Source organism: Ammospiza caudacuta, chromosome 2 (genome assembly GCF_027887145.1).
Source record: "Ammospiza caudacuta isolate bAmmCau1 chromosome 2, bAmmCau1.pri, whole genome shotgun sequence".
In the NCBI taxonomy this organism is placed as follows: Eukaryota; Metazoa; Chordata; class Aves; order Passeriformes; family Passerellidae; genus Ammospiza; species Ammospiza caudacuta.
In genome coordinates, this window is record NC_080594.1 from 107,550,766 (window position 1) to 107,576,294 (window position 25,529).

Consider the following 25,529-nt stretch of genomic DNA (forward strand, 5'->3'; position numbering starts at 1 on the left):
TTTGATAAGTGCAACAGCCAATTTCCTTCCAGTTTCCTTAAACGTTAAAAACGCCTCTTGAAACCTCCTTGAGGCCTGGCCCCACAATTATGCAACGATTTGAAGGTATCTCCTCATATCCATGAGGTTACCCACCTAATTTCTAATGCCTCGAAAACTTTAGGGTGCATCTTTCATGGACCAGGAGCAACTGTTTCCTTAAAAAAAAAAAAAATCTTATTAACTATTACGACAAAGATGAGAAAACAACTCTAGACAGGCCTTAGGTTTCAAGGCCAAATTACGTCCAATTTTCCATAGTTCCCAAAATGCGAACCACCACCTCCCACCGCCCCGATTCTACTGTTACGTGAGTGCCAGTGGCCCCCGCGGAGCGCCGTCCGTGTTCTCCGTGGGGACCGGGGGCCCGGCACCGCACCCCGCTGCTTTCCGCGGTCCTTGTTGTTCCCGACGATTCCCGCCGGCAGCCGCGCCCCGCGCCGGGGTGACCCGAGGCCGCTCCACCCGCGGCCCTCGCTCCGCGTCCACCCCAGCGCGGAGTCCCCGCACCCTAAAATCCGCTCCCCGCCGCGCACCCCCGAGTCCAAGCCCGCGGCGGGGCCGCGGAGCCTCCGGCCCGCACTCCGGGGCCGGGCCGGGCCGCGGGCCTGGCGGCGCGCGGGGGGGACTCGCTCGGTATGGAGGGGTCGGGCGGGGAGGGGGTCCCGGGGCACCGCTGCGCTCCGCGGGCGCACGCCGAGCCCCGGGCGACGCGGCGCGGCCGAGCCGCGGCGGAGGCGGCGGCAGGAGGAGCCGCGGGACCGAGCGCCGCCGCGCCGCCCCCGCCCCGCCGCCCCGACCGCCCCGCACAGGCCCCCGGCCCGCTCGGCCGCACCGGCCCCCGCGGGCGGGCGGCCCGAGGCGGCGGTGGCGGCGCGCTCCCTTCCGCCTGCTCCTGGGCTCTCTCGGGCAGTGACGTGACGTGCTGACGGCGGGCCCGGCCCGGGGAGCTTGGCCGCTTCCACTCAGCTCCGAGCTCGGCCCCTCCCTCCCCTCCCGCCCGCCCGCCCGCCCCGCCGCAGCCGCCGCCGCCGCCGCCGCGCTCGGCCCAGTCGCGCTGAGAGAGGCCGCGCCGAGCGAGCGCCGCCGCCCGCCACCCGCACGGTAAGAGCCGCGGGCCGGGCCCTGCCGCCCGCCCGGCCCGGGCCTCCCCCTGCCCGCACAGGCCGCGGCGCAGGCCGCGAGGAGGCCGCAGCTAGGCCGCGCCAGGGCTCCGCCACAGGAGCGGGCCGCGGGCTCTGCGCCGGCGGCTCCCGCACGCCCGGCGCGGCCCAGGGCGGCGGGAGAGGTGGCGTGAGGAACGCGGAGCGGAGGTGGGTGGCTGCGGGCCCCGGGGGAGGCGAGTGTGGCCGGTGAGGGGCCGCGGGCCCGGCCGGGGGGGGCTCGGAGGTGTCTGGAGGAGGAGACAAAATGGCGGCGCGCGGGGGGGGGGGCGGAGGGCGCCGGCGCCATCTTGAATTAATCGCTCGCACAGCCGGGGCCCCGCGCGGGCCGGGCGGGGCGGGAGAGCCTCGGGGCTCCGGCAGGGACCGCCCGCAGCCTCCACACCCTCCCCGCCTCCCGCTGCCACACTGCCAGGCGCAGCGGAGCGAGGCGCGTTCCGGCTCGCCGCGGCTCCCTGCGCGGCCGCGCCGGGGCTGCCGACCGGGTCCTCTCCTGCCCCGCCATCTCCTTCCTCTCCTCCTGCCGGGGATTCGGGCGGCGCGGGCTCGGCAGCGCCGGGAGCTCTCCCGTCAGCCGCCTTCGCCCACTCGCCCTGTAAGCAGCCCCCTAATCCCTTGGGGCCCCCTTGGTGTTGGTTCAAAGGTGCGCCTGGGATCGGTTATTTCCCTAATTTAGGTTTCGTTAAGAATTAGCTTATTTCCTTTGGAATTATTGTCGTCTGGCGCACAACATTCCAGTGAAATCTGGAGAAAACCCTTTTCTTTAACCGGTTTCTGCAGATACCCCACAACTGAACTACAACAAAGAGGGGAATGACTTGAGGTGTTTTGTTTTTTTTACGGAACCGCAGTGAGAACATCAGCACTGATTCCCCTGCCAAAACTGAGGGAGATGCGTCAAGAAATTAGCAGCTGAATGATCACATTGTTACAACGTCGTTTTTATTCTTCTGTTTCTCCACCTAGTGATAACGGAGGTTATTTTCAAGGCAGGAATGAAATCCTGTAGGGAGTGTAGGGGGTTTTTTTGCCATTCCTGAGGACAGCGCGTGTGTGTGTGTGCGTGCCCTGCGTTTGCCACAAGTGGGTCACGTCAGGCGAGCTGTGACACTGCAGCGGCGGCGGGGACTGAGCCCGGAGCCGCCTCAGGAGCTCGGCCGAGCCTCGCTGCTCGGGGCTCTGACCCAAATGGGACATGCCCGGCGTGCCGCAGCTTTTAATGGCATGGAGCGAGGCACGACGGGAGCGTGGCTGTGCCTGTGCACTCACTCATCCCCGCGTGGGTAGGGGCCAGCACTCGCACGTGGGGAATTTTGCTGCTTTATGGCTTGGTTTGTAAGAGTTTTGCTGCTTGGGTATTTGGTGTGTGGCCCTACTGAAAATTAGGAGTAGGCAAATACATACGCTATGTATTTCTTTTTCACAAGGATGCCTTTTCTGAAGTTTTCCTTTTTTCTCCTTTTCCTTTTTCCCTATTTTCCTTTTTTCCCTTTTTTTCTTTTTTCCCTTTCTTTCTTTTTTATTCTTTTTTTTTGGTGAGAGCAGAGAAACAGCTTCTGCAGAATATTTAAACCTCTTTTAAAGAACTCTACTCTATTTTTAAAGTTGTTCCTTCTTTAGAACATGGCAGCTCGTCTATTTCGTTTTATTTCATCTTGATTACCTTGGTAGGTCTGTTGAGTCAAGGATCTGTAACATGGCAGTGCACTGTCTGCATTGCTTTTCTTGACTTGATTGTTCTCATGATTAATTTTTTTGGATGATTATTGCTAATATAGTAATACTATTTCTTCCATTAATCTGTAGTTTTCCATCTGTCCTTCCACTTGAAAATGTTACCTTGACTTCCATAAAGCCCAAACCAGCCAAATCTCTGAGTAAATAGGTAAAAATCAGTTTGTAAAAACTAACTGTATGGACAGAATTAAGTGTATTACAGAGTTGTATTAGTTCTTGATCCATGTGAAGCTGGCATGGACCCAAGCCAAGTAAAAGGTGTAGGTGTTTAGTTCTTTTCAGAGGTTATAAAACCTGATTTTGGATGCCTCTGATATTTTTTTGTCCCAGTGGTAGAAGAGTGTTATGAGAATTTCTGAGATTTGAACAAAGAGACACACAGTCACACAGTTGAGAAGGAGCAAGTGTAGGGACATGGCTGGGCACCAGATTTTCTTTGAGAATTTGGGTTCCCAAGATGGAACTGGAAAAATTGATTCTGTTGGCTTTGATGCCAGAACCATGTCCTGAGGTAAATGTATCTAGAATGTTTTGGAAGGACTGAGAGGAGTTTCTGTCCTTCTTGAAATCTTGCAGAGCAGTGAACAGCTGGAATTGCTTCCTAGCCTTTATGGTACCACAAAGCTTGGGGTTCTTGCCAGGGCATTGAAGGTGTTCTCTGTGGTGCTTGCAAGAAGCAGCTCTGGTATTTCTGGTGTCACAGAGCTGCTGCTACAGGTTCAGAGCCCTGTGGTGTTCCTGCCTTTGTGTGGCTGCATCTTGTGCTCACCCTCTGCTCAGAATAGCAAGCAGGAAGAAACAGTGGTTTCTCATCTCCTGGTTAGAATGCTCAAACTCTGAAGTGTTTCAAGGAATCTTTTTGTATATTTTTGCCTCAGCCATAGACAAGTTACTTAATGCCTTTTTGGATTGCAGATTCTGATTTGGACACTTATTATTTCAGATAGTTCTGTTAATTCCTGTTTTAAGTGCCTGCATCCTCTTTTGGTCATCTTTTTGCAGCAGATTTCTGTGGATGTGGGGCCTGTGCCCTTGTGGAGCTATTCCAAACTCTTTATGGTCCTGCACAGGGGTAGGAGTTGGCTGGGTCTGTATGCTGAAGTGCATTTTGAGAAACATTATTTAGTAAGAGGGAAAAAAAAAGAGAAAAAAAAGAGAAAGCATTGAAATTTCTTTCTACTCTGGAACAAGCACCAAAGCAAATGTTGGTTGCCTTTTTAAGACTCAGACTTCAAAGCCCATGTGCCAGGAAGTGTCTTTGGTTTGTTGGAGCCTGAGCCTTTGTTGTGAGCACATTTTGCTTGTGTAGGTAAGAAGACCTGACCAGTGCAGAAGAGGCCAGAATTTTGTGGTGTGCTAGGCTGTCATTGCTGTGAAACTGCAGCTCCTGAACACCACAGGGATATTTTGGGTTTAGAATCTGTTGCCTGGAATCCAGGAAACAAGAAAAACAGGGAAGAGATGGTGTCAGTGGGCACTTAGAGGAAGCTGGGAAGTAGTGATGGAGACCTCTGCATCTCATGGGTGAAGAGGACAGACAGAAGGACAGTGAAGGACTGCCTCACTTAGTGATGTGAGGAATTTAGGGAGCAGAGAGGATAGAGAAAGCACAGGCATGAGTCATAAGGAGTAGGAATTTGTGGTGCAGTGGTCAGGTAGGTGGTGAAAGCAGGAAGCAGAGGAAATGAATGCCAGTTCTTCAGGTGCTGAACTGACACTTCAGGCTGCTCAGGTCGCAGCAGATGGCAGGCTGGTGTGCATGGTAATACAGCCCTCAAAAGCACAGGCACAAAGGGCATCTGAACTTTTCCCAGAGATCAGGACAGACAGCTCCATGTTGCTATGTGTCTGTAGTCTCAGGAGAGAGGCAGTTTTATTCCTGCCAACCCTTAGTACCCCTTTGCCTCCTACCAAAAAAACCCAAACCCTCCTAATTTGCCATACAATCTTTGCTGCAAGCTGATGAGTAGCAGAGGTTTGTGTGAGTGATGGGAGGGTACTGCAGTTAGAAGATGGAGGGATGAAATGAGCAGGTGAGGTAATGAACACGATATTGGTGCAGGCACCCCAAAAGTTGGGAAAGAAGCAACAGAAGAGAAGAAAGTGAACAGTGAAGGCAGCACAGAAAATATGACAAGATGAATAGGAAGGACATTGGTAGTAGACTGGATGGGTGCATACCAAATAGATGGGAGGAAAGCAGTTTGGGTATGAATAATTCTGGCTGGAATTACTGTATGGGATTTTGTTACTCTTCTTGTTTCTGTGGCATGGCAGAAGTTGATTGCCATCAGTCAAGCTATTTCTTGCATCTGAGGCTGAAACACTTTTCTTCTGCTCTTGGCTCTGAAAAGAAGCACTGGGTGAAGGGCTGTTCCTCTTCATGGTGGGCACTTCTGTTGGAAGTGCTTGACAGAATAACTGGGAGACAATTTATGTCCAGTTGGATACCACAGTGACTTGTTAGCACAGCTGTCTTTTGAACGCAGAGCCCTTCCAGCTGAGCATCACACAAATACTGAAGACCTTGGAAAATTATTAGTGTTCCACTATTTTTCTTCCAGTTCCATGTCTGGCTATATTTCTCCCTCAGCTTCTGTAAAAGAGAAGGCCCAAGTGACTGCACTGGAGGCTGGATAATACCCCAAAAGAGAGTTCCAGAGGTGAAGAGTTGAGAAAATTTGAGCTAAAAAGTGGAGCAAGTTTAGAAAATATTTATTCTAGATTATGGGTTTAGATTTGTGTTTTGGACTAGTTAATTTTTTCTTTTGTATAGCAGTTTCCCTGATAAAGCCTTAATGAATGTAAATGTTAGTTGATGTAATTTGGAAAGGTTATGGTTCTTATGGAAACCTTGGGTAGAATCTTGATGTTTTGTCTGTCTTTTGTGAAAGTATCACAGAAATGGGGAGCTTTCTGCTTGTGACTATGAGAAATGTTTGGAGGAAGAAAAAGAACATTTCCACTTCTACAGAAACACAAGCAGAAGCATGGAGCAACATTCTGTTGCCTTTTGCTCGATCTGCATGTAGGAAAGTAGTTGGACTGCAGTGCAAGGGAGTAGCACAAGTTTCTGTTAGATTGCATTTTACCTAACTAGGTTTGCCTGGTCCTGTAATGTACATATCTAAGCAGCAGAATTAGATTGCAGTTTGACATTTTTGCAAGTATTTTAACTTTGTGGTCTTGTTTCATTCTTTCATTAAGAAGACTGAAATCCTGAGTCAATATGCATTGAAATGTTGACATGCTGTTTAAAAGTTTTGGTAGAACGTGACATTTGGTGATTTTTGAGAACTAACTTGTGATATTTACGGTACTTTGTCTTATGACAAAAGTTTTGAAAATATTTGCAGATCTAGGTTTTAAAACATTTGATGTTATGCTCTGGAAGCAGTTTACATTGATGATTTCAGTTCCTGAAGTGTCATAAGAGTGAAGTCTTCCTGACTGTCCAAGAATGAACATGAGGACATCAGAACTGGTGTGCATTTCAGATAATGAGCTCTCTGTGTTTAACTTATCATATTGAGCCTTAATGATTTCAAAGCTCTATATTCCTCCCCATCCAATAGGGACTCGAGTTCCTTGAGTGGGAATATGTTGGATTAAGGTTCTCACAGGAATATCTCTAGGCTTTGTCTTAATTTTTTTTTAAAGATTATAAGAAAATAATATTTTCACATTCCTTTATGAGCTACTTCTGTGTTTGTGAAGTCATAGGGTTTTGAGAAAAATGGACCCAAAGTGTTGGACCTCACTCTGTAGTTCAAACCGTGGGTGTTTGGTCATCCCAGGGTATTATTGCTGGAATCCCACACTGAGGGACCCTGAGTAAAGTCCAATTCATCTTAAAGTCATGAGGTGCTGTGTGTTAACTTCCATGCATCCAAAACATCAACTTTTCCATGCACAGACAGAGGCAACCTTCTTCACCATATACAGTGAAATAACCTTTCTTCTTTATCTTCTACAGACACTGTGACTGATGAGAGTTAAAGGCCATGGATGAAGATGGGCTTGAATTGCAGCCACATGAGCCAAATGCATTTTTTGATCCAACAGGTCTGTAAGGAGATAATACATAGATAAGAGTGTTCACATTTGATGCAATTGACTATTGTTTATTCTGCCTTTGCTTAGAAGTGCTGTGCTGCATCAATGCTTTTGTATGGAGTAGTTGCTTTTGAGTTTGGGTTGTTTTTATCACTCGCAGCAATATGAATGAGCTACTGTTCTTTCAGCCAAGTAATAGTTGTTTGGGTGTTGGGGGAGAGTCTAAAAATTGCAAATCTTTTTCAGGAGAGAAAATCTTGTTCATCTTAATTATGTTAACATCTACTGAGGACTTGCTTTATCTATCTGTCTTAATAGTTCATATGCTGTTATGCTTGTTTTACTAAAGTGCAGCATAGTGTGAGAGTTGAAGTGAAACAGAAGTAATTTCAATTATTTACCACCTCATATGAGACAGTGTTACAATTTAAGTGCTATTTTAATTGTGTTTTTCAGGAGCTGATGCAGCACATATGGATGGAGATCAGATTGTTGTGGAAGTCCAGGAAACAGTGTTTGTTTCAGATGTGGTGGACTCAGATATAACTGTGCATAACTTTGTTCCTGATGACCCAGACTCTGTGGTGATCCAGGATGTCATTGAGGATGTTGTTATCGAGGATGTTCAGTGCCCAGACATCATGGACGAGCCAGATGTGTCTGAAACAGTCATCATTCCTGAGCAGGTGCTGGACACAGACGTGGCTGAAGAGGTTTCTTTGGCTCACTGCACTGTCCCAGATGACGTTTTAGCTTCTGACATAACAGCAGAGACAATGTCTATACCAGAGCACGTGCTGACAACTGAGTCAATGCATGTGCCTGAGGTTGGACACGTGGAACATGTGGTTCATGATAATGTTGAAGAAGCAGATATTGTCACTGATACTCTGGGAACAGATGTTGTTTCTGAGGAAGTCTTGGTGGCAGACTGTGCATCAGAGGCAGTGATTGATGCCAATGGAATCCCTGTGGAACATCAAGATGAGAAGGGCAACTGTGATGATTACCTTATGATTTCCTGTAAGTGTTTGGGGAAAGCCATCAAAGTTCTTATGATATGGGCTTGAAATATCTGAGGGAGGGCTTAAGACAATACCCAAAGCAGAGTTTCAATATTTTTTATGTAGATCTCACAAGTGTACTCACATGGAGGGATTTTTAGGAGCATGTACCAGCTGAAAGTTCTGGTGAAGCTAATGGAGAGAAATACTGGCAAATACAAGTTTTTTCTGTAGCAATTTATAGCATATGAACAAAATAGAAAGAATTCTAGTAAACTAAATGCCATGTACATAATAAGAACTGAAAGAAAATTAATGTGACCATGCTTAAAAATGCTTATATGTGCAGGTTACTATGATAACTATCAAGACATTAGGAAACAAAAATATTTCATGGAAAAGAAAGAGTAAAAAGCCGTGGTTTCTGAAAATCCAATACTTGTCTTGTTTTTTTGCTGAGCCCTCACCTCTTGCATTCCATTTATTGTGGATACAGACAGCAATATGGTTTTCTTTGCTGTTAGGATGTGATTTCTTCTCTTGATTAAACAAAGGACAGAGGTGTGCAGGTAACAAAAAGAGTAGCTATTGCTGCTCATAGCTGGCAAGTGAATATCTTAATCTCTCTTAGGAGCAGTGGCACAATCCCTTTGAATTGTATTTCAAAAGCCCTAAATAGAGGGTGGAGAAAAATAGAGCATATCATCAATCCTTTTTCTACTGAGGATATCCATTTGTGTCAACTAGAGTTTACTCTAAGTATGTTACTTATTATAGTGATTACTCAGTGCAGCACCTGGGAACATCACAGTGTCATGCTGAACATTTATTTATTTATTGTAGAAATAGAAAAGCCTTGTTAGGTTGGTTTGTTTAATTGCCCTTTCAGGCACTTCAGTTTTGTGTGGTGTTAAATGATTTTGTTTTTGAGGTGTACTTCGTGCTTTGCTTCAGTTACCTTTTTTCTTTTTTTTTTTTTCCCCTTTTTTCCCCTTCTTTACTTTTGGACATATTTCTGAAATGTATAATAACTTGTTTTAATTTTATATTCTGTACTTACAAATTTTAATGTTGCTTCTCCTTACCTAGGATCACTGCATTTCTTAATTTATCATCTCTTGAGTTCCTTGAGTAACCTTGTTGCAGCCATGTTTTGAGTTTATATGAGGTACAGTTAATTCTCTATTATCTGGGAAAACAATGAAATGGGATAATGCAAAATATGGATCAAACAAAATATTGTAAATTAAACTGCAGGATTGTACTGAGGTGAAACAGGTCAGGGGATCTGTTCTGAAATTGTATTGATCCAGACTGATAAATGCACTCTTGTCCGGTGTGGTACAGATAAAACTTTCTGATTCTGGACCCAAGTTAAATCTGATGAAAACAGCTCAAATGCTTCTGAACCTGCTGCACAGTAGACAGCAGACTGGATAATCTGCCAATGGATAATTGAGGCCTGATTCTGGTGGTGATCCTTCCCTCTTCCATGTCCTTGGCTGCAGCTCTTGAGGGGGTCTCTGCTCCCCCCTCCTGTGCAGGTTTTGCTCCTGCAGCGGAGCAGGGCCTGTGGGGCTGCTGCCATGGAGCCCGTGGCAAACCGTGCCTGTGTAGGTGCACAGAGGGATGGGTGCATGTGTGTCCTGTTCATGGCTGGCAGTGGCTGAACAAGCACAGAATGTCCTGCTAGAGGCCACTTTGGGTCGTCCCTGCCTAGCTGGGAAAGCTTCTTAGATGTACCAGTTATCAACTGGGGGTGACTGGCAGGAGGCACAGAAATTCAGTTGTTCACTTGTGCTGGGGTATTCTCCATCTTCAGTCACGTATTTCTGCAGTTTCACACTTTATTTATTATTAAATGTCTCTTGCAATGTACTTTGTTGAGATTCAGAACCTTAAATAAGCCAGCATTTAAAATAATGGTTATGCTACAAAATATGCATTCTACTTGTGTTTAATGTTGTACAGTTCATTTTAAAGGGAAGTCCCTACTACCACCTACTGTGTTTAAAGCCTGCTTAACAAGTTCTTCTGGTTGTGAAGGCAGTCTAGTGCTTTTCCATCAAGTAAAGGCTGTCTTGCCAAACAGTCTCTTTGTTGTATGAAAAATATGATTTGAATTAATTTTTTATTATTTTTTGTTTGCATCAGCATTGTGTGTGTTCATTGGTCTGATGCCTGTCTCAGTTCTTCAGTTAAACTGAGTTTTCGAAAGATAGTAACATCAGCCAATCCCATTTTGGGTTTTTCATCCTAACTTGTAAATTTGTGTTTAATTCTGGCAAAACTCCCTGAACTGCAGGGGCAGATGTTGGAATGTAATCTTGTCTGCCATTGCAGTAGTCAAATGTTTCTGCTTCCCAGATCTGTGAGCTAGACTGTTCTCCAGAATGCCTTTGCCTGTCTTCTTTTAGATAGGCACTTGGAAAGCAGGGGATGACACTTCCTGTTCTTCCTGTTGTAGGTTTCTCCATGTGTTTTCTTCAGTGGAAGCTATTGGCACAATCTTTTTGCTTTTTCCTGTTTTGTGGCTCTCTATAAGCACTTCCATTTTTGTTCCTAATGAGCTGAGTATAGATATATTTTCTTAAGGTCATTTTCTTAGCTTTATCCTGAATACATGTGATCTGGACTGACTAATCTGTGTACATTTTTTTAAGTTGTCTTTATACCTTCTTTGTTAGTTTCAGACTGATTTGTATTTTCAAAGGGTGCAGTTTCCATGGGTTTCATTCTGTGACTTTGCTTCAATGAGCTCAGTATTTTAATACTTCTTTTCCCAGTTAGATTTAATTTAGCTTTGGCATTAATATGACTTTGCTGTCTTCATTTTCAAGGCAATGCTTCTTGGCACTGCTTGGCACCAGTTACTTTTTGATGTAGTTATTTTATTTCTTGGATACTTTGTCTTTGCCCTCAAGATTCATTTTTATTCCATGGTAGACTGGGGGCACTTAGAGCAGAGCAGAATCAGATATTCATTCAACTGACAATGCAAACCTACCAGTTAGTGGCTTGAAGAAGATGAAAGGAGGTTTGATAATTTTTTTTTTTGCATGTTCCATAAGAAGCCAGTTCATGAGTTGGGTCAGGAAAGTAGAAATTGTGCTGTGACTCACATGGTACTAATTATTTGTTAGATTGGAAAACCATTTCTCCCTGAGTGAAACAGTAGTGGTGAGATGAACTGGTGTTTGTCAAAACAAAACAAACATCCTACATTTACTAACCCAGGAAAGCAGTGCCCTGTGCCTGGCAATAGGATGGAAATGGAAATTAATTTTTTTGGTCTGATTTAATTCTGTTTGGCAATGGTAGACACATCATCTGGCATTAACTGCTTCTGTAAGATGAAAAATTATATCTTGATATACTCTTACTGCAGTAAAAATAGTGAGGGACAAAATTTTGACAAGAGGAGTCTGGAAAGAGTGAAGGGCAGCCTCACAAGGCTTAAACTGCAGCTTTAAGAATATAAATATTTGCAGAAATGGGAGCTGTGTTATATCCATCCATCCATCCATCCATCCATCCATCCATCCATCCATCCATCCATCCATCCATCCCTTTGCTTTTCTCTGACTTAGACATGTCTCTTGTTTGTTTTGTCTGAAGCCAGGCCTCTGAAAATCAATCTTTTTTCATCCTTGTTGGATGTTTAGGTTGAAAGCAATGGATCTCATGTACCAAGCCATAGGGTTCATGTTTTTCCTTAGGGCTATCCAGTAGCCTTCAAGTCAAGAAAGCAAATGTTTTAAATTGCTTTTTTAGCATAAATATCTCCTTCTTTTCCCCTGGAGGTTGCTAAAGATGGAGGAAATCACATTTTTTTCTCAGAACTAGAACTTGCCATGCCTCTGTCTGACCACTGGAGTGGCATCAGCAGCTCAGGCTGCTCAGGAGGTTGCCCTGAGAAGTGATGGAAATTGAGTTACCTTGGGCTGAGGGATGTCAGAGCTCAGGCTGGTCTGTGTGCTGGGGCAGAGCCCAAGAAGGACAAGTGTTGGATCCCAGCTGGGAGCTCAGGGATTACACCTCTGCTGGATTACTACCCTGGAGGGACCTTTAGGTGCACAGGATGTCCTCACATGTAAAAGCAGTGAATTAAAATGAAAATAGAGCAGATTGCTCTTTTCTCAAAGGTTAGGAAACCTGCTTTGCCATTCAAGAAATAATGTATGGTAAAAATAGCTTCTTCAGTGACTAGGAATTGTCTGCTGTTGTGAAGTAGATGTTACTGCCACAAATAACTGAACAAAGTCAGGGGAAAACAATGCTTTTAATCTGTTTTAGAGAAAATGGCTTTTTTCATTAAGGATGCTTAAATAGGGTTGTTTATTTTATAAGCAGACAAGTGTCCCATGATACACATTTTTTTAGCAGCTTAGAGAACCATTTGGGAGCAAAGGCTGATAAAATAGATGATTTTTGTTTAGTTACTCCATTGACACATTTTAAAGACCTGTTTATCTGGTGTAGATAGATTTTTCCTTTGGTTGTTTGTTTTGGTGTGCTTTTTAGCAGTAAACAGTGGGTATTTGAAAAAGCTGGAAGGTGTCTGTGCTTAGGTGAATTTTAGTTTTTACAATCCTTTTATTTTCCTCATTAATCCCACACAGAGGATAAATGGTAGGAAAGAAAAAGTTTAGAAAGTTATGGAATCTATTAAAAATAAATGCAGTTATATTTGCATTTCTTAATTAGAAATAAACCACTGTAAGGGTACAAAGTCTTTATCTGCCTGTCCCTCAAATATCTGATAGAAGAAAACCCTAAAAGCAACTTCTAGGGGAAAGTATATGTATCATGGTAAAACAAAAGGTGTTCTATTGAAGCAAACCAGGATCTTGGCCTGATATTTATGCTTCTGTGTGGGTAAACTGGCCTCAAAGGGCTTTAAGCATGGAGTTTATTATCAATGCTTAGGAGCTTGTTTCTGTCCCAAAAATGCCATTGAGCATGTTTTAATAGAGGGGCAGAGATACTGGAGAAAATTGTTCTTTGGCTGTTACTAGTTTATTGTATGATTTTTAAAATTCAGTGTAGTACTTTCTAGGAAACCAATGCTGTCATTGTGATAGATCACACAGAATCTGTTGTTGTTGCCATTGCCATTTTATTTCTTCACTTTATTCTTTATTCCTTACTCCTTTTTTTACCTGTTGGTCTCTTATTGTTGATTTCCTTGTAAGTGCTAACTAGACAGGTTTTAAATATGCTGTGACTTTCATGTTATGTGACCCCTTTCTCATCTGTTTGTGCTCTTAATCACAATTCTAGCATTATCTTTATATGGAAGCAATTATGGCAACATTGGAGAAGCACATACTTATTTGTTTCTTGCAGTTCATAGTATGCAAAGAGCAGGCTGCTCTAATCACTGAAGTCTGTGAAGAATTTTGGCAAACTAACCATAGACTGCATTCTTGCAATTCATGTAGATTCATACTGTGTCTGGTAATTTTTCTGGGTTTTGTTTGGTTTGGGGGTTTTTTTAACTCTTGATATTTAGTCTGTATGCACTTGTTTACTGAATGAAAGCTACCAGCCATAGGGAGGAAAAAAATCAGACATTTAAAGTTTTTAGTGTCCAGTTCATCTCTGATAAAATGGAGGCACAAGGTATGACAGCACTGGAGTAGTGCTAGCCTGAACTTTCTTCTAGCATGTGACTTGTGATTAGTTCAGTAATGCTCAGTGGCTCCACTTAAAAGGAAGTGGTCTCTTAGAAGTTTAACTAATTCTTTTAAGTACTTTCTTTTGTTTGGTTGGGTTTTTTTGGGGGGGGGGGGTTGTTGCAGTTATTAGGGTTTTACAGGATGTTTGTTTGTTTGTTTTTGGTTTTTTATTAATGTCCAAGAGGAGCAATATGAAAGAAGATCAGCCATGGATGGTAATTTGTGGGACCCCTTGATGGGCTGTGAATTCAAATGAAAGCTTAATATCATCAGAGTTCCAACATGAAGCATTGATCAGTCTAGTATTTCTGAATATAATTTTCTCATTGTGAGACTGAGATACACAGAGAATGCAGAAGCTTTGGACAAGTGTTAAATAGAAAGCAAATTTCATAAAACACTGCCAGTGAATGAGTATAAATAAATGCTTGTGTAGCCATAGGATAAAATACCATGGAAATGGTACTTTCTGTAATAACACCCATTTTCTTTCTCCTTGTTTGTCGCTTCCTTTGATTTTTACCTTCTTTTTTCCACACTATTTTTCATTCTGTTACATGTTACTATACTGCAAATATTACTGCTTTTCAAGCCCATCAGGGACTTCAGTTTTTAAAGTATTACCACCTGTCAAGAGTAAATTTTTTTCCTTTTGGATGAGAAAAGTTGGCCTCATACCTCCTACACATCAATTTCCTTACAGTTTAATGTCTCTTGTTAAAAAATATTTAAACGAGTTGTTATATTTTTAAAACAATGCTGAATATAAAGGGAATTCAGGGATAAACAATCTCTAAATTGTATAACAATTTTTTATTATGTTGGATAACACTAATATACTTAGAATATACTATATTCTAATATACTTAGAATCTTGGAGAAGTTATTTCAAAGCATGAATAGAGCATGTTTTTAAGACCTAGAATTCTTCTGTTGTGTGAAAGTTACTAATGGATATTTCTGTGTATAAATGGAGGTAAAAAACTCTGGATTGGTTAAAAGCAATGGGCCTGTTTCACACCATGCACATAGGTTTGTGTTCTCTCTGGTTGACTCAGCCATGGTTTTCCTTCCTCGTGGGTATGTTCCAGCATCAGTTGATCTTGGTGGCAGACTTCCCTTTTGGCTTCAGAGGTGTAAAGTCAGTCTGCACTGATTGAAAGCCTTCCAAGGAAGTGTGCCTGACACTGGAAACAGCCAAGTTAAGGGAGAACAGCTACATAAATGTAGTGCAGGAACAAAAGCAAGTTCTCTTTTTTGTCAGGGTTCCAGTGACATTTGGTGTATCACGGATATGACAAAGAAGTCGTGGAAGTAACTGAATATACACACTGTGGAGCTACATTGTTAATGTGATTCAAAAGAACATCTTAAGGGTTCTACTTTTAAATCCTTTGGGGTACAGCTACAAGATGTTATGCTGTCCTGTGACACAAAGTAATTTTTTAAACATCCTACTGCTTGAAACAGTCTGTACCATGGCCACTGAACAGGATCTTGGCATTGAGTATTGAGTTTTTTATGCTGTTCTTTTGGTGAGGAGAGAAACAGACTAATTTATGTTAGTGCTTTATAATTTAATGTTATTCTTTTTTCTTTTTTTGTGAGTAATGATGCCTGATTGAGAAATTGTACTTAAATACAGTTATGTTTGATACATGAGACAGAACATGTGATAGTTTATCTAATTCAAAGGCTAATTTATTGGCTTCATGGCAGGAAAATAATAGTAATAACATTCTGAGCTTTTTTTAAAGTATGTATTAAAATAAATTTAACAATACAGTTACTGAGTAGTAAAGCTATGATTTATTTATGAGGGTAGTTCAATGAGTGCTAGTAAAGTAAGCATACTTTGTGAAGTATTTGGTATGTCCTAGGCATGGTAGTTAAAAATTATTCACCATTTATAGGACAGTTCTTAGACTTCTATTAGTATAAATTCCATGTCTTTCTGAAATGAAGTCATGCAAGACTCTGAGGGAGTGACAGTAAAGTCACAAATTACCAAAGTATTTTGTCATGTTAAGAATTCTTAAATAATTTCAGTACTGAAGAAACATCTGGGGCTTGTGGAAATTGGAGGATTCTTAAAAGGTCTTGAGAGCTGGATTTGATTTTTGTGAATGCATACTTACTATTTTTTTCTTGAAAACCTGTTCGTGGTAAAGTAAGATGGGGGGAGGTGCCCATGAACAGTATACCTCAAAAATCCAAGTGTGTTCTTGTAAAGCTGGCTGTCAGCCATGGATCATGTGGGATTCTGGGCAAGTTTCAGCAGCTCAGGCTGGAGTGTGGTGTGGGTGCCCTTCTGGAGGCAGGAGAGCCAAGTTTGGGAGTGCTCAGGGCTGCAGCAGCAATGCAGGCTCCTGCAGGAAGGACACGAGTGCTCAGGGCTGCAGCAGCAATGCAGGCTCCTGCAGGAATGACACCAGTGCTCAGGGCTGCAGCAGGGATGCAGGGCAGGCTCCTGTAGGAATGACACCAGTGCTCAGGGCTGCAGCAGGGATGCAGGGCAGGCTCCTGTAGGAATGACACCAGTGCTCAGGGATGCAGGGCAGGCTCCTGCAGGAATGACACCAGTGCTCAGGGATGCAGGGCAGGCTCCTGCAGGAATGACACCAGTGCTCAGGGATGCAGGGCAGGCTCCTGCAGGAATGACACCAGTGCTCAGGGATGCAGGGCAGGCTCCTGCAGGAATGACACCAGTGCTCAGGGATGCAGGGCAGGCTCCTGCAGGAATGACACCAGTGCTCAGGGATGCAGGGCAGGCTCCTGCAGGAAGGACACCAGTGCTCAGGGATGCAGGGCAGGCTCCTGCAGGAAGGACACCAGTGCTCAGGGCTGCAGCAGCAATGCAGGCTCCTGCAGGAATGACACCAGTGCTCAGGGCTGCAGCAGCAATGCAGGCTCCTGCAGGAAGGACACCAGTGCTCAGGGCTGCAGCAGCAATGCAGGCTCCTGCAGGAAGGACACCAGTGCTCAGGGCTGCAGCAGCAATGCAGGCTCCTGCGGGAATGACACCAGTGCTCAGGGATGCAGGGCAGGCTCCTGCGGGAATGACACCAGTGCTCAGGGATGCAGGGCAGGCTCCTGCAGGAAGGAGTCCTGCAGTGGGAGGGCAGTGCTCACCGCTGTGCTCCTTCCCAGCTGTGGAGGGCATGAGGAAAGGGGAGGAGTTTCTTCCCGGAGCTCAGGTTTCCTCTCCTGGCAGCGGGAAAAGCTTCAGTACCAGCGCTTTGCAGGGAACCAGGTCTGACAGCCACCACTTGCCTCAGAGACAGGGTTGAGCAACAGATAATGCTTTTGCAAAGAACAGTTAATAGCTTATTAGTGAAATTATGCCACAGAGTGAAGTATTCATGTGTACTTTCTTCCTACCATCATCTTGATGCAGATCACAGTTTCCTTATTAGCATTGCCTGGTGCGGTGTTCGTGCCTCTAGTTCTGTCATTGCAGCATTCTTGCACTTCCACCTTAACTACAGGATAACAGCTTGAATTTATTTTTGTGTTTATTGTCACTATTTTCAAGGATATGAAAAAATAATAATGGGTAGGTTCTTTGTCACAACTTTTTAATTTTAAACTGCTTCCAAATTTGAGTCATAAATTAATAAATATGTCTTTCATATATGTCTGTCTGCATATGACTGGGTAATTGTAATAACTTGTTTTTGTAGTGGATGATGCTGGTAAGATAGAACACGAAGGTTCTGCTGAAATTACCATGGAAGCAGAGTCAGAAAGTGGCTCTTGTAAAGTGGATGGCATTTGTCCAGAAGTCATCAAGGTCTATATATTCAAAGCAGATCCTGGAGAAGACGATTTAGGTAAAATACACATGTTTGAGAATACTCCAACCTGACACTTGAAATTTTGCATGAGACTGTTGTTTCTCAAGTGGTATGTAAAAACCTGTGAGTCTGATAGTAAAGATTTGACAAACTTTGAATTTTTGTGGTTTAGCATAGATTTTGGTGAAGTGTATTTAAAATATTTTGCTCTGGTCTTCCTGATTAGGGGGCACAGTAGACATTGTGGAGAGCGAGCCAGAGAATGAGCACGCAGTGGGATTGCTCGATCAGAACAGCAGTATTCGTATCCCAAGGGAGAAAATGGTTTACATGACTGTCAATGATTCTCAGCATGAAGACGAAGACTTAAGTAAGTAGGTGGCTTTCCTTTGGGAGCAGGGATTTTCACTTTCAGCAGTGCAGCATTCCTATTTTTTTTTAAACTTCTTTTTATCTTAGATGTTGCAGAAATAGCTGATGAAGTTTATATGGAGGTGATTGTAGGGGAGGAGGATGCTGCAGCCGCCCACGAACAGCAAATCGATGACACCGAGATTAAAACTTTCATGCCCATAGCTTGGGCAGCAGCTTATGGTAAGTAATGCTTGAAAGAATTGTCCTTGAGTGACACTGCAGCAAAGTACCAGGGATTGGTTTTTGGAGAGTAGTCTAGAGTATTTGTGCTTTTGTGTTTGTTTCTAGAGTTTTAGTTTAAGAATGGTTTCTTAGTATAATGAGCCTTAAAAAGAAAGGAAGAGGGAAGTTGTAAGGCAGGCTTCTTCTTGCTCCTATTTAACTGACATTTTCCTTCATATTTTCATGGTGTGAAAGGGGAAATACATGAGCTTCCAGCTAAAAATTGAATCTCAAGTACCTCTGTTCCTCAGAGTTTTAGGACACAGTGAGAGCTGGCTTGGGACTAGAAGTGAATATTTTTATTTTGGGGTGGGGGGCAAAAAGAAGAAAGCAAATGGTAATATGTAAGATTCAGTGTAGCAGTGAAAAGCAACACTCAACACTGAGGTCTAGCTTGATTTAAGTCCTTTCTAGAAGGATCATATAAACACATGATTTCACTAATGCAAATAATTAATTGATTAATAAAAAGAAGTTGGAGGGAGATAATAAAGTTGTAGCAGAACCTTGAGAGTATTTCCAGCACGCAGAACTATTTTTATTGATATGTGAACACCAGCTGGTGCACAGACTGGTTTCCCAAACTTTTGTAAGCTTAAGACCAGAATTTCATCTTTGCCCCTTTCTCCTTCTAAACAAAACAAAAGAAATAGTGGAGTAGAGGACAAAACGTACATTGTCTGCATGATGTAGATTGTGGTGATGGTGCCAGCAGAGAATTGTGCTGGGAATATAGTGGGGGTGGAATCTTGGACATAAGTCAGGAAGGGCAATATTTCAGGGAGCAGTGTATGTTTAAAAGTTACTTGGGGAATGGATGGTCGTGCACCCAGAGCCTTATCTTAGGCCATATACTGGTGAGCCCAGCTTGAGTGAGAAGGAAATTACATAAGCCACTCTGAGTGGGCATTAAAAATGAAATTAAGTGAACTTGAAACAAGTTGGGTACTAAACATTCAGTGGTTTTGGAGGAGGGAGAGAAAATTGAGCAGAATGTGTTAAAAAGAGTGAGATGGAATTGAAAGGAGAATTGAAGAATGTGGGAAACAGTGGAGTGGTTGCATTGTCAGCAGTAAGCAGCCTAGCATGCAGGGTGAGAGATGGTGGGGACAGGGAGGAGTTAAACATGAAGGCCTGAAAATGGCAGAGGAACACTGGAGCTAGCATCCAGGTGAGAATCTTCAGGCTCTGCACATGTGCCTGGCTCTGAGTCTCCTTACATTAATCATGAATATCAATGCTCAGCACCCTCTGAAAGGAACAGCTGTTGAGCATATTCCACTTTCTTGAGTCTTCCTGTCTTGTGTTCTTTGCTTTCACTAGGAAATGTTGGCTTTTATTGATTCAAGTAAATACTTGACCACAACATTTATTGTTGAAGGTTCACTTTTACTCTTAAATCACCAATGTTAAACTGATTGCCAGTAACTACCTTCTTGAATGTATTAATGTATTTGTGATTTTCATGTTTGTTTTACATACAGTGATGCCATTTGTGTATTAAGCACAAAGCTCTGTGAGGCAGAGACTCTTTACTTTTTTCTGTTACACAATACTGAGCATGCTCTTTGTTCCCAGTAGAAAGAATTTGTAAGTGCTAAAGCATCAGGTGTCTAAATAGTAGGTAGTGTACTTTGTTTGCCACTTTATGGGCTGTTCAGAAAGATTCTTTGATCACAGCTCCTGTTCAGAAACTTGATGTGTGACAAACTTCAGTCAGGTGAATTCAGACAGACAGAAGTGAATGAGAGCTCACACACAAATGTATTTCAGGACTGAGAAGAAAACTGGGCACAGCAGATACTGTGACATGCTATTATTTACTAATGTTAAACATTTTGGGCATAATTAGCAACCAAAGAGATTCAAAAAATGCTGCGTTTGAAGGAGAATTCTCTGTGTAATGAAAAGCCATTAATTCCTGTACATTATGTACTCCTGCAAAATTAGGTTAACAAATGCTCATGATACCAAACATAATTCCTAAGTTACATGGTGAGACATTTTGCAGCTTAGGCTGTCAATGATTACAGTTTGATTAAATGTCCAGATAATAGTTTATTGTTTCTGTTACTACCATTGTAGAATTTGTGTTTGGATTACCTGCAGTGTTGGTAGGTAACTTCTGACCTTACCTTGGTAGGTAATAACAACGATGGCATCGAAAGTCGGAATGGCACTGCAAGTGCTCTTTTGCACATAGATGAGTCATCTGGACTTGGGAGGCTGGCCAAGCAAAAACCAAAGAAGAAGAGGAGACCTGAGTCCAGACAGTATCAGACAGGTGAGTATGTGGTGCCTGGCTCTCATTCATTCAGGCACTTGCCCATAGACAGATCCATGCAGAGTGTCTTGTAAAAGGAGGGGTTTGGAGAGTTACTTGGTTGACAACACTTCTGCTTTATAAATGAGTGCATATTTTATTTTACGAATTTTAAATACATGGGTGATTTGGATTATGGCAAAGGAAGCCACCTCTGACATAGGAAAAAGTACTATAGCAAAAGGTTAAAAAGCTATATACTTAACTTGCCACACCCATTTTAATGTTTAATGTAACTTTAAAGGGCAATGTTAGATAAATGGTATTCTGTAATCATGCCTTTTAAAACCCCTTTTTTTTGTCTTTATTGAAAATATGTAGAACAATGCATTTCATTATATCAGCTCGGTAGGTAACTGGAAAGTCTGAACATTGTATATTAATTTTCAGTAGTGTAACTTCTATACCCTTTCCTGTTTTAATGGTGAAATAAAATTGCCTTGATGTTTGTGCCTATTTTTTTCTTTTCATCTGTGAGAACAGAAGTGTTTTATGGCATAATTTGTTCTCTGCTGTTATTGTGTTACAGTCAGAATATTTATTTGGTTTGATAAAGTTGAAAAAAACACAACTTTTTTTCAGTAGCCTTGCCTTAAATAATTCTAAAAGTTTCTTTCCAAATTGTGACTTAACTGTAGGAGTTCTGTTTTGTTTAGCTTAAGTTAGTAAACTGTGCAAATTGAAGTTAGCCTTTTCTATTTCCAGCTAGTCAGTTCTCCTTATTGGAGACATTTTTGGACAAGACCGCTTTTTTAACTTGTCTAGGCAAATTCAGGGTAAAGAAATCAGGGTAATAGATGAGTGCAAATAATTTCCAAAGCTTTGAGGTTTCTGTATGTGAAACATGTTCTTATTGATTCTTGCTTGGTACCTCTTCAGATTGTAGCTGTGACAGATGGCGTAAGAAGGAGGTGTTAGTTTCAGGGCATCTGAATTGTACTCAGTGGTAGGTGATTAAACTTCAACATTAAACTTTTTCTACCGATTTGTGGAGAGTAAAGAGAAGATTGTGTACTTTGCTTACTAGATGATACTCAGTTTAACAAGTTGGCTGCTGTTCTTTGCACCAGCCACTGGTTTCTGCATGTATTTAATGTGTGAACTCAGTCAGAATTCTTCAAAATAGAATTATTTGAGGTGAGGAACATCTGTATTGTAAAATGTACATATCCCATCTTTCTCCACAGTTCATCTTACTGTTAACATATGACATTTATGGAAGTGTAGTATTATTGTATAATATTGATTGATAAAGGGCTTTTTTGTTGTTTTTCAGCAATAATCATTGGCCCCGATGGTCATCCATTGACAGTCTATCCCTGCATGATTTGTGGAAAGAAATTTAAATCCAGAGGTTTCTTGAAACGGCACATGAAAAACCACCCGGAGCACCTTCTTACCAAGAAGAAATACAGATGCACAGACTGTGATTACACTACGAATAAAAAAATAAGTTTACATAACCACTTGGAGAGTCATAAGCTGACCAACAAAACAGAGAAGCTTACTGAGTGTGATGAGTGTGGGAAAACCTTCTCTCACGCAGGAACTCTATTCACTCACAAGATGGTGCACAGGGACAAAGGAGTTAATAAAATGCACAAGTGCAAATTCTGCGATTATGAGACAGCAGAGCAGGGGTTACTGAGTCACCACCTTTTGGCTGTCCACAGCAAGAACTTTCCTCACATTTGCGTGGAGTGCGGCAAAGGGTTCCGCCACCCATCGGAGCTGAAGAAGCACATGCGGATCCACACTGGCGAGAAGCCCTACCAGTGCCAATACTGCGAGTACCGATCGGCCGACTCTTCCAACTTGAAAACCCACGTAAAGACTAAACACAGTAAGGAAACGCCGCTCAAGTGCGACATTTGTTTCCAGACTTTTTCAGATACCAAAGAGCTGCAGCAGCATACGCTTATGCATCAAGAAAGTAAAACGCATCAGTGTTTGCATTGTGACCATAAGAGCTCAAACTCGAGTGATCTGAAACGACACATTATTTCAGTCCACACAAAAGACTATCCTCATAAGTGTGATATGTGTGATAAAGGCTTTCACAGGCCTTCGGAACTGAAAAAACACGTGGCGGCTCACAAAGGTAAAAAATTGCACCAATGCAGACATTGTGACTTTAAAATTGCAGATCCGTTCATTTTGAGTCGCCACATACTCTCAGTTCACACAAAGGATCTTCCATTCAGGTGCAAGAGATGTAGAAAGGGCTTTAGGCAACAAAACGAGCTGAAAAAACACATGAAAACACACAGTGGCAGGAAAGTTTATCAGTGTGAGTACTGTGAGTATAGCACTACAGACGCCTCAGGCTTCAAACGGCACGTGATTTCCATTCACACAAAAGACTACCCTCACCGGTGTGAGTATTGCAAGAAAGGTTTCCGAAGGCCTTCAGAGAAGAACCAGCACATTATGCGACATCATAAAGATGTTGGGCTGCCTTAAAGTCTCTTTCACAGACTTATGGCTGGAATTATAAAGGAAATTTGCCTTTCAGGCAGTTAGCTTATTTTAAAGCCAATCACCTGCGATCACACACACACAAAAAAAAACCCACAAAAAAACAAAAACAAAAAAATACTGTGCATTTGATTTGTTGCTGTATAAAAATAGGATTATTGCTTGTAGTTGACTTTTATACCTTTTGTTCAATAGCGTGTTCTGAATTCTATTCAGTTTGTTTAATAAATGAAGAAAAGATGGCAACAATAAAGTTGCATTTAATAAAGTAAACCCTGTCTCTTACTGAATTTTTCAACCGTAATAGTTTATTTAAGTATATTTATCTTACTGATCTCGTTGATACTCACAGTGTCCATGTTAATGCAGTTTTGTCGTGAATTTTAAAAATAGGAAAATTCTCTAGATAAAATTGTCAGAGGTGTGTATGGAATGGGGAATTGTCATGTTGACAGTAAAGTCACTAGGGCCCACCTGATTGTTCTGTTTTAACTATACAGACTTCGTGGCAGGTTAACTATTTTCCGGTTGAGGAGTTACAAGTCTCACTTTGTGTTTTCATTCTGGTTTCAGAGAGAAAAATACTTTAAAAAATGGTTTGGGGCGGTTTTTATCTTTCCTGGGCAAATTCAAAATATGCGCAAATACTACATTTATTGTTCTGTGCTTCTTTGTCTTTGAAAGATTTTGTGTGTTACAAGAGTTGGGTTTTTTCCACTTTATTCCTGTCTTAAATGTTGGAAACGTAAAATACTCTTGTTCCATTTGCAGAGTTAACAATAGATCACAACTGTCTGTATGTGCTGGTAAACGTACCTCAAACTTTATGCTTTTATGTATGTTAGTATTTCTTTGAAAGAGCAGTTTGTGGTTCAAGTCACATTTTTATTGTTAGTTGTTTTAGAATAGAATTTACGACCAAGAGGTGCCTCAATTTTGGAAACCAGATATTTACAATGAGAGCTTAAGAAGGGAATGGAGTGGAGCAGATGAGTTCATAAGGAGTAGAGACGTTGTAGCGTAGATATCCTTAATAAGAAAAGTAACTTATGATAGATGCAGTTCTGTTACTAAATTAAATGTTTTTCCTGAGCCATTAGTAGCTGTGTTCAGTGGCTGTTTAATAATTAGTACTGTATCCAGAATTAACCCAGTTCTTTCAATCTGTTTATAAACAGCTGGGAGAATATTACAATTATTAGATGCAATTTTGCCACCTGAAGGCTATTATAAAGCAGCTCCATATCATTTGCTAATTGCAGTGTAAATGTACCAAGCACAAAGTCTTTAACAACAACCTTGGAGCAAAAACCCCAAACCATTTTAATTACAGGCCAGATTTTAGGACATGGCCCTGCTCCCCTTGCTCAAATTCTCATCCCAGCCACTGATGATGGATTGCAGAATTCAGTCCCAGCTGCCTGCCAGATTAGGTTAGATTTGTAACCAACAATTCCCTAATGGAAAGGCTTCAGAGGCTGAGCCAGTGTTAATTCCTCTTTCTAGGCAGGTGAACTTGCAATTGAACTCAAACAGGAATTTTAGTGATAGTTTCAAGTCTGGGGTGATAGAGGGACAAAGGTTTCCTTTCTGGATGTGCATCTTCTAGGCCTTTTGTAATTTGTCTTGTTACCAAGCCCTGCCCCTACTGCTCCTCCCTCCTGTCTCACTGTAAGCTGAAATTCTTGTCCATAGTGTGCAGTTCAGGAGAGTCCAATGCCATGTCACTGCCTGTGCTGTAGGATGGTTTTTCTTTCTTTGCCTGCTTGCAGTGCCCCCAGACTTGCTGGGTGCTCTTGTGTAATATTGCTACTCCATGACCCTGAAGTGTGTAATTCCTGGCTGTGCTGCATTGTGCCTTCCCTGAAATCCCCGCTGAAGCCAGTGGATTTCCTCATGGCCGTAGTGTCCATTGCCTGCTGATGCCAAACCAGATGCAGTAAAACCCAGCAGAGATTCCCACTTGCTTCTTGCAAAATACTTGCCTGTGACTACTTTTTTTTCCTCTCTTATGTTCAAGCATTTTCTAACTGGAAACCTGGAAAGTGTACAAAATCTGCAGAAAATCCCATAGTAGTGCTGAGGATTTTAGCCATTTTGAACTTTATTTTTTTAAATAAGCTGAAAGACAAAGAACACAATTTTACGCATTTTCTTTCTCTTACGTAGCCTGGAATCATACCCACTTTTTTTTTTTTTTAAAGCACAATGTTGAAACATTTTTTTTAATAATTAAAGGGTTTGGTCAAGTGGATTTTGTAAAATGTATTTGTCTGTATAAAGAGAAAATGAAATTATAGTTATTGTTAATGTACTGACATTAGTTACAGGTTAGTTTTAATTCTTAAATAATTTGCTTAGCAAATGCTATAAAATGGATGTTTCAGTTTAATGTTTAAAAAAGGTACAGATTTTTACAAGGACATAATATAAATTATTGTTCTGTAGAAAATACCCTGTTAAATATTGTATATGTCCTTCCCTCTGTACACTTTGTAAAAAAGACAAAAGAAAAAAACAAAATACATAGAACCATATAGGGATGTGTGACATTATTGTAATTGTGTACTTGATAATAACGTGAAAAAATAAAATTCAAAATATTTTCCTTTTAA

At 42.2% G+C, this 25,529-nt stretch overlaps 2 protein-coding genes across 9 annotated transcripts; one reads left to right on the forward strand and one right to left on the reverse strand.

The window, feature by feature from the left end:
* Window positions 1–25,529, forward strand: ZFX (zinc finger protein X-linked). 8 transcript variants are annotated; one of them, XM_058825330.1, is made up of 8 exons: window positions 1–105; window positions 6,916–7,004; window positions 7,452–8,018; window positions 17,364–17,513; window positions 17,704–17,847; window positions 17,937–18,071; window positions 20,257–20,397; window positions 21,713–25,529. In XM_058825330.1, the coding sequence occupies exons 2-8, from the start codon at window positions 6,944–6,946 to the stop codon at window positions 22,897–22,899; spliced, it is 2,385 nt and encodes a 794-aa protein (XP_058681313.1). In that variant the 5' UTR covers window positions 1–105; window positions 6,916–6,943; the 3' UTR covers window positions 22,900–25,529. The 8 variants fall into 8 exon arrangements, with proteins under 8 accessions (XP_058681313.1, XP_058681311.1, XP_058681312.1 ...); XM_058825328.1 differs by lacking the exon at window positions 1–105 and adding an exon at window positions 1,080–1,143; XM_058825329.1 differs by lacking the exon at window positions 1–105 and adding an exon at window positions 1,215–1,352.
* Window positions 1,235–2,399, reverse strand: LOC131572438 (proline-rich protein 2-like). Its single transcript, XM_058825616.1, has 2 exons — window positions 2,295–2,399; window positions 1,235–1,795 (listed from the first exon to the last, which is right to left on the reverse strand). Exons 1-2 carry the CDS (start codon window positions 2,397–2,399, stop codon window positions 1,235–1,237), a joined length of 666 nt encoding a protein of 221 aa, XP_058681599.1.